The sequence below is a fragment of the Chinchilla lanigera genome, unplaced genomic scaffold (genome assembly GCF_000276665.1).
Source record: "Chinchilla lanigera isolate Chin_1 unplaced genomic scaffold, ChiLan1.0 scaffold00030, whole genome shotgun sequence".
NCBI classification, from domain to species: domain Eukaryota; kingdom Metazoa; phylum Chordata; class Mammalia; order Rodentia; family Chinchillidae; genus Chinchilla; species Chinchilla lanigera.
This window is the reverse complement of record NW_004955431.1, coordinates 5,727,645-5,737,058: the sequence shown is the minus strand read 5'-3', so window position 1 is coordinate 5,737,058 and position 9,414 is coordinate 5,727,645. Positions and strand designations below refer to the sequence as shown.

Genomic DNA, 9,414 nt, shown 5'->3' with positions numbered 1-9,414 from the left:
GGGTTTCACTATGCAGTTCAGGCTGGCCTTGAATTCACTCTGTAGCCCGCACTGGCCGTGAACTAGTGGCAATCCTGCTGTCTCAGCTCCTGAGTGCTGGGATTACAGGTTTGTGCCACCATGCCTGGCCAACATTAATTCTTCCTAGGGATACAGACTTAGGTGACGGTTAAGTTAGTGTAAAATATAAATATATATATATGCAAATACATACAAACCATGTGTTTATGCATATAAACATTCATATAAATCAAACCAGCACTGTCCAGCACCGTAGTTGCTTGGACATATTTGAGTGTGTCCCCCAAAAGTTCCTGTACTAAAGGCTTGGTCCTCACTGAAGGAGGTGTGGACTTTAAGAAGTGCGGCCTAGTAGGGCTCCTGAGGTCATTCGGGCCAAGTCCTCAGCAGGGACTCTTGGGAGTCTTCTCCAGCCACCCTTTCCAGGGTGTCATCTCTTCCTCCCACACATGTTCCTGACATTTGTGATTCCTCTGCAAGAGCTCCAATGATGCTGTTTGGACTTTTAGTCTCCAAAACTATGAGCTAAATAAATCTTTTCTCTTTACACAGCAAGCCTGCTTCTGGTATTTTGTTTTAATAGCAAAACCAAAACAAGACAAACAAACCTAAAGGACTAGTGCAAGTACTTCGGTGTCATCAGATATATGACTAATAATTACACTCTATTTCAAAGACACTGAGTAAAAAGAAATGAGTTAGGTGGAGTTGTCTTACACCTATCACTAAGTCTCAGAGACACTTTTGAGCCTATGAATGGATTTTCTCCGCAGAAGGATATTTTTAAGTACCATCATACTTTAAAAATTCTCATATTTATATCAATCAAATCAGATGTTATGATTAACATAAAAATTAGTAAAATTACTTTATTTCATTATAATATCCATCTCCAATAGCCTGAAATAAAAATTTCCAAGGTGTTAGTTGAGCTGTATGTTATTTTCTTTTAAAATGTCTCCTTTTTCCTTGAAATAATTTCGGAACCACTCTATGTGTTCAACCTTCTGTTTAACGCTCAGATATGGGTTTTTGGAAAGGCCACAAGTCACCAGCTCCATGAAGTGGCGAATTGGTCCTTGTTTTGGAAAATCCTCCAGGTATTTATCCAGAAATATATGCTCATGAAATTCTGAACCATCATCATCAAAGCCTAGAAAATGAGACAAAAAAATTGCAATTTTCAATATAAAGCCTACATCATAAAATTAACATTAATGAGGTAACATTGTTAAAGGCATGAATTTTGGAGTTAGACTTAGGTTTGTCCACCAATTTAACAACTGACCTTGGACAAATTACTTAACTTCTCTGAGTATCAGCTTCCTCAGGCACTGCCTTCTTGAGGTTTTAATAAAGATTAAATAGACAAGCCTAGAACACATGTTCAACAGATAAATGCAACTATGCTAATGAATATTTTAATACCTAGGGCAACCACTAAGAAATACAAACTGTTTTTAAAAATATGTCAATAAAACAAGAGGGACTCATGAATAAAAAGTTCAAGTAGTCTTTAAAGCCAGGCATCCAGGCATCACAGCACATGCCTATAATCCTATCACTGGGGAGGCTGAGACAAGAGGAGTTCAAAGCCAGTCTGAAATACATAGCGAGACCTTGTCTCAAAAACAAAAAATTTTAAAAAATGAAAACACTGAACTAATACACAGTATATTCTCTGAATGGAATGGCATCAAACTGAAAATCAGTAAAAGACAACAGGCCAGGTATGGTGGTACACTCTTCTAATCCCAGGGCCCGGGAGGCAGAGGCAAGAGGACTGCTGTGAGTTCAAGGCCAGTGTGGGCTACATAGCGAGACCTTGTCTCAAAAAACCAAACCAAACCAAAACAAACCCCTCAAAAAACACTGAAAAAATTAAAAAAAAAAAAAGACTTGGTTCTTTTAATCTTACCTGATACCTCTCAGAATACACAAACTATAGCACTTTTGCCCTTCTAAGTTTATTGGTACAATTTAGATATACATAATGGTCACATTCATCATAGGGAATTTGTACCTTACACGACATATCCTGAATCCTCTTTTTTCCCAATCCCCTTCCCTCCCTTCTTCCTCTCCTTATTTATGAAGCTTTGTTTTCATTTTGTTCTTTTATCAGGTTTTTTTTCCCTTTTCCCTTCCTTCCTTTCTGCCACCCCCGCCCTAGTTCCCCTTTTTTTGAACAATTTCTTCCTATTTCACAATACCTTTTATACACTTTGGTCCTTACTTGTACCTTCAGTATCTCACACCAGAGAAACAATGCAATGTTTACACATGTGTGTCTGATTTACTGTTTTGAGACAGGGTCTTGCTATGTATTTCACGCTGACCCTGAGCTCACTAATACAGCCCAGGCTGGCCTCAAACCCATGGCAATCCTTCTGCGTCAGTCTTCCAAGTGCTGGGATTGCAGGTATGCACCACCATGCCTGGTGACAAACCATAATACTTTGAGAAATATATTTAGTAGGGCTTGGTGGGACAAGGTTATAACTTAGTACTCTGGGAATAAAACACAAAGATCATCATTCAAGCCCTGCTGGGGAAATTTAGCAAGACCCTATCTCAAAATAAAAAAGCAGCCGGGCATGGTGGCTCACACTTGTAATCCCAGCACTTGGGAGGCTAAGGCAGGAGGACTGCCGTGAGTCCAAGGCCAGCTTGGGCTACATAGTAAGTTTGAGGCCAGCCTGAATTACAGAGCAAGACTGTGTCTCAAAAACCAAAATAAATAAATAAAAAAAGGACTGAGTAGCTCAGTGTAAAGGCCTAGAGCTCAATTTTCAATCTCTAGTACTACGGGGGGTGGGGGGGATATAAAACACAGCATGCTATGTTACTGCGTGTACCATACAAATATTCCAAGTAAGAATTTGCTGAAGGGTTTGTAAGTTTCTATAGTTTTCCCATAGAAGGTAATACTTTATGAAAATATAATAAATATTTTTGCTATTTAAGCTTTCGTTTCATTCATTAATCCAAGCAAATAAAAGTTTACCATTTAAAAGATCACACTGATACTATAACACCATGAAGGTTAAAATATGGACATTTCCTAAGACTATCCTCACCATGAAGGTAAATAAATCTATTCTGATTGAGAATGCACCTAGAAAATTTAATGAGAATGTTTAACTCATTACAGTATAGAGAGTAATGAGAATGTTTAACTCATGCCATGAAAGAATAACATAGTGACACTGTTTTCCTTTTGGTTAAGAAGTTTAGAAAATGTCCAGGAACATAGATAATATTCCAGTGTCAACTCAAAGTATCTACATTGCGTAGCCAAAGGTTTCCAAAGCTTCCTGACCTTGCTGCCCTGAGCAGCATATACAAGTACCTTGCACCTCATTAACACGGTGGTTTGATGACTAAAAGACACTGGTGTAGGACCCGAAGGCAGGGATGGGGCTGGGGTACAGCTCCATTGGCAGAGCGCTCGCCTGGTAGGTGTTAAGGCCTTGGGTTCAATCCCCAGCACAGAAAGAAGGGGAGGAAAAAGTCGTAGAAAAGCTGTAATGTTCTCCAAATCTGAACTATCATGTCATGGCCAGTATTTGGTATATGAGAAGAGAAGCCAAAGAATGCTTTGCTTAGCAACTAGAACACTGCCACCTTCCACAGTTCTCAACTTTTATGTCAAAAAAATTCATGATGTTTTTTGTCATATGTTTATTTATTTTCCTTATCAACTATCTACAACTAAATACATTTCTAAATTTTTCTTTTAATTGTCAGATTTCTCCTAGGACAGCACGAAGGTATTTACCGTGGGTTTTTGTTGTTGTTTTGGGGACAGCCTCCTCCTATGTAGTTCAGGCTCGTCTTGAACTCAAGAGCAATCCTCCTCCCTTAGCCTCTGAGTGCTGGGATTATAGTCATGCGCCACCACACCAGGCAGTTTACAGTATTTTGAGATTCACATAAATATCTGGGTTCTCTCTCTCTTTCCTTTTTCCCTTCCCTCCCTCCCTCCTTCTTCCCTTTTTATTTTTTAAGACAGGGTGTTGCTATGTAGTTCAGGTAGCCCTTGAACTCACTATGTAGCCCAGGCCGGCCTCAAACTCATGACCAAACACCTGCTTCAGGCTCCTGAGTGCTGGGATTACACGCATGGGCGACACTGGCCCATGCCTGGCCCCCACCTAGACTCTGAAACTGACCATCTTCCAGGGATGACGTCTCCCAGTCCAGGGCATGGTAACCCTCTGAAATGAACACTCACCGGCTTCATTGTCGATTGGGAACTCCCACAGTTTCCCTTCTTTTGTCCACTGGATCATTTCCTCAAGTCCATTCTGAAAGGGCTGTTCCTTTACCAGGGCTAACTGTTTTGCAAATTCCACATCCCAGAGAGAAAGTGATGTTTCTGTATCAAAAAAAATTTTAAATAAGCATAATCATGCCAGTAATTAATATATAATGAAAGGTCACTCCTTAAGAGCTAATAATACAATAAAAATTATTTACAAAAAGTAGGACTAGGGGCTGGGGATTTAGCTCAGCGGCATAGCACCTGCCTGGCAAGGGCAAGGTTGTGAGTTCGATTCCCGGTACTGTAAAAAACCAAAAAAAACAAAACAAAACAAAACAAATACAGGACTAAAATAACGGCAAGCTTTACTTTTTTACTTATAAGCTGTGCTTTAATTTCTGCAATCAAATAGAATGCAGTGAGAATATAAGTATAAACTTTCATTGTACATCCAGAAAATAAAAGGCACATTTATAGAGATAGAACTTATTCTTTAAAAAATTTTCAATTAAAGCTAGTTTATCTTCAGTGTAAAAACTTGGAAGGCATAGACAAACTCAAGATATTATATATGGTAATTTTTTTTTCTTTGAGACGGGATCTCACTATGTTGCTGCTCTTGAACTCAGTATGTACCCCTGGCTGGCCTTGAGTTCATGGTGATCCTCTTGCCTCAGCCTCACAAATGCTGGGATTATAGGTGTGCTCAACCAATGCCCGGCTTATACAGTAAATTATTAATGCACATTTCCAAACTTGCAAAGTGCAGCACTTTAAACAAAGTAAATGGTCTCCTTTCAGCTTTTATTGTTAAGCACAGTCCACATCTGAATAGTGAATAAAAATTTCACAATACATAAACCCACGGAGAATTCTGTACACAAATACAAGTTATAGAAATCTGATTTCAAACATAAATACATCAATCATCACGACCTTACATGTTACAGCAGCGAGCTTTAATTTTTGTATTACTACCATGCCAGGTAATTACTGCCCTCTCTACCGGAAAGGGGGAAAAAAGGTTTTTATAAATACACGTTTATAGGTGACTTTGATCTCTAAAGCTCAGTCTGTCTGTTTTTATCTTTTTTGTGGTACTGTAGATTACACCCTAGGCTTTCAAACTGACCTACATCTCCCAGCCCCTTTTCATTTTTCATTTTGAAACAGGGTTTCTCTAAGTCACTAACTTGCCTAGGCTGATCCTGAACTTGTGATCCTCTTGCATCAGCCACCTAGAGTGCTGGGATTACAGGCACACGCGGCCACCTGGCCAGACTGTCTATTCTGAGTCTGTCAGAGAGGTCACTATGAGCAGTGGCACATGCAGGAGGCTCACAAGACTGAGGTAAGCCTGGGCAACTTAGAGAAGCCTTGTCTCAAAATGACAATAAAAAGGGGTGGGAATGAGTTCAGTGGAGGAGCACTTGCTTAGCAGGTGTGAGCCTTAGACGCAATCCCTAGTACTGTGGGGAAAAAAGGGGTCACTTTCGTATGACTATTACAAAAGACCAAGTAAGTTAATTTAACAGGGTGATGACAAAAATAGTAAGGGATACTGAGCATTCACTCTGTGCTAAAAATGTATTTAGGTAACACAAACTCCTTTACTCTTCAGAAGTTCGCTGTAAGGTATTGCCACTTTGGCTTAACATCGCTATCATGTTACATGCTTTAATCATTCATTTACTTTTACAATTTAAGCCATCTCTCTAGAATGAGCCATAGTTCCACCACTTATGCTCATGAGAATGTAAGATGGTACAAGCACTCTGGAAAAAGTTTGAGAGCTCCTGAAAAAGTTAGGAACCCCTGTCATTCAACATAGCCATCTCACCCCTGGGCATCTACCCAAGAGAAAATAACACATGTCCACACAAAGACCTGTATGTGAAAGTTCACGCCAGCTTTATCTGTAACAGCCAAATGTAACCGAAATGTCTGTTAACAGATAAATGGATAAAAAATGTGATACATCCACACAATTATATATTACTCAATTATAATTACAGGGACATGTAACAGCATGGATAAATCTCAAATCATGGTGCTGAATGAAAGAAGCCAGACACAAGAGTACCTGCTGCGTGATTTGTGATTTCATGCACATAAAACTCTAAGAGATGCAACCTAATCAATAGTAACGGAAAGCAAATCAGCAGTTGCCTGAAGACAAACACTGCAGTGATGGATGACCTCCCGTCTCATTACACTAGCTACACTTTTGCGCTTTGCTGTAATTATCCCCTTAAAAGAAATTCCCAGGAACAGAATGTCTGAGTCAAAAGTATGGATCACGTGATTATTCTCTTGTCTCTTTCCTTAGCCAAGATTACTAAACATCCCAACAAGCAGCTCATTTGTTCTATCTAGGTAAATCTGATTTTGCTTTTTCTGACTGTTTTTATGGGCCTTTATGTGTATGAACATGTCTACCCACACTGACTGGGTAGGTAATTAACTAACTGTACTTACAGTTTTATCACAACGGTAAAATAACAATTAGCTTGGCTGTTTTTCATTCAGTGGATGCTGACTGACCTATACCTTTTCTATCATCGTATTATCACACTGGGTAATAGCGGCAACCATTTATTAAATGTCTACTGGTTCCAAGCACTGAGCCTGATACCTTTTTCTTTTAGATTATCTATTTAACCCTTGAGAGTTATGTAGTAGCCTTCATTTCATAGGTGGGGAAGAGAAGACTAAGAAAGGTTAATGTGGTAGAATCTGAGTTTGAATGTAGTTCTACTTAAAACCAAATCTGTTTAACAGTAGGATTTCAGAGCCAGGCATGGTGGCACAAACCTGTAATCTCAGGATCTGGGAGGCTGAAGCAGGAGTTTGAGGCTTTGAGATTAGCCTGGGCTACTTCAAGGCCAGCCTGCAGTCCGAACTGCATAGTGAGACCTCATAGTATGAAAATAGCAGTGCACGACTGCTTAATGTAAGTTTCATATTGTTGTTATTCTTGTATTTAATTGGGAACAAGAGACAGTCTTTAGACTATTCAAGTATAGCTTATTAAAACACAGTACCATCATTAAGTTATTATATAAATATGTATATTTTCTTCAGAGTATTCACAGTGTAACTGTCTTACACTGTTTTTTATTTTGTTTTGGAAACAAAGCCTTACTGGTAGCCCTATGTAGCCGAGGCTGGCTTAGGACTTGTAGTACTTCTGCCTCAGCCTCCCAAATGCATGGATTATGTATGCACCACCAAACCAGATGCTTCTTTTGGGGGTATCTTTCAGGATCTTCACACTGAGCTACTTCCTAAGTTCTTTTGATTTATTTCTTTTAGTCTCATTAAGTTGCCCAGGTAAGGTTTGAACTTGGGACCATTCTGCCCAGCCATGCCCAGCTCCTTACACGGGTTTTATAAAATACACGAAACTTCAGTGTTTGTATGCTAGCTCGTTTCCATTTTAGGGACAACATTTAAAACTTAAAAGTAAGTTGGCTCCTTGCAGAATGCAAGTGTCTCTCCTGGCTGCTTGTCAGGTGGGCAACAGCCTCTGTCTTGACAGTAAGGTCGTGTTTGAGGCAAGCTTAAGGGACCCTCCTGGGAGAGGGGAGATGGGTTTTCTCCCCAGGCCTGGGGGTCGGGCATTTCCTTCTCATGTACACAGCAGAATGAGGCTTCACAATTCCAGGCTGTTGTTCTTTCAGCTTGGCCTTCAGTGCCAATGAGCAAAACTGACTGAACTGGATCAATGCCTTTCCTTCATGGCTATGCATTTTATAGCTTGGTTTGTTAAAAAAAAAGATTTAAGATCTAAGGTAACTAATTCCTATTATTTGTAAGTCTCTTGCCTAGGTGATATAGGATACACAAACGTAAATGAGATCTAATCCCTAATATCAAGGAGTTTATTGAATAGTGAGAAAATAAGATGTTCATACTAGTTAGGGGCTATAAGAATAAAGGAGCCTGAGAGGTTGCTTTAGGAGAACTAATTTCATGTGCAATACTATTTCTACTAAGATTCAAAAGCTAATCTCCACTCTTCACAACTGTGCACTATCTGTAAGCTGGAAACCACTTATGCTGAATTTCTCCATGTATCAGGAAAGCAAATTTAATGTCCAGAAAGAGTATATAGTACTTGTCTCTCTTGATGGACTTAAAATGGAGAATTTGAAGGATCTGACATCTTAAAGAGATGGCAAGAAGACAAGAATAAAGGCTACTATAGGATTGTGCCTGGAGGTGGTGACACACACCTGTAATCCAAACACTTGGGAAGCTGAAGCAGGAGGATTGCTGCAAGTTTGAGGATAGCCTGAACTACACAGGGAGACCCTATCTCCAAAAAAAAAAAAAAAAAGACTAACCATGTATTAAGGAAAAAACACTAAAATTTCTGTTTGGCGTGTTCTTCCCATGTCCAATAAGTTACTTCTACAAATGCTACTTCCTATTCTAGATACTCAGTTGCCTAAAAGCAGGTACCACAGCTCTCTGTATAAGGGCACAGTATTGCCAGGAACATGGTAGGTGACTCTTAATGATCTAACCCAAATTAGTAGTGCTCTATCCCTCTGGATTATTCCGCTAGTAACAGTGACCCATAGTCCCAAAGGAAGTGACATTTTAAGTGGGTACCTGACCAAGGCCAGCAATGTCAACAATATATTCATAAGCAGGATCCAAGCCAATGACAAGACAGAATATCAAAATACCCAACTATCATGCAATCAAAACATTAGAACATCTCTGATGTTTCTAATGTTTCTCCATTTAAGATATAGTGCTATTTTCTTAACAAACCTGTTAGAGGAGCTTCTTCATTAAGTTGCTTAACGTCAAAAATATTAAGTCGCTTCCCTTTGAATAAATTTTTAAGACTAAAAATGAAAAAAAAAAAACCACATTTTAGTAAGACATTTATAAATGATCCACAAATACTGTTTAGGATAAAAAAAAACCTTTTTACATGAAATATGCTTTGTAGAAATTAAAAGTAATTCCATGGACTCACACCAGGTATGTAGTAAATTGGTATGTTTTGGGAACTGATAACAACACTTACATTTCTGCTTCACAATACAAGAAGCCAGTTAAAGCAGCTTAATCTTCAAATATCTAATTGAAACAATTAGCTTAATTTG

At 39.0% G+C, this 9,414-nt stretch overlaps 1 protein-coding gene across 1 annotated transcript in view; it reads right to left on the bottom strand.

The window, feature by feature from the left end:
• Positions 1-578: 578 nt before the first annotated feature.
• The window catches only part of Mrps31 (mitochondrial ribosomal protein S31), a 20,099-nt gene continuing 11,263 nt past the window's right edge, over positions 579-9,414 (bottom strand). The window contains exons 5-7 of the mRNA XM_005387635.2: positions 9,074-9,150; positions 4,259-4,402; positions 579-1,174 (exon numbers count right to left, since the gene is read on the bottom strand). Coding sequence (XP_005387692.1) covers positions 945-1,174; positions 4,259-4,402; positions 9,074-9,150 — 451 coding nt within the window. The 3' untranslated portion in view covers positions 579-944. The remainder of the gene's footprint in view (positions 1,175-4,258; positions 4,403-9,073; positions 9,151-9,414) is intronic.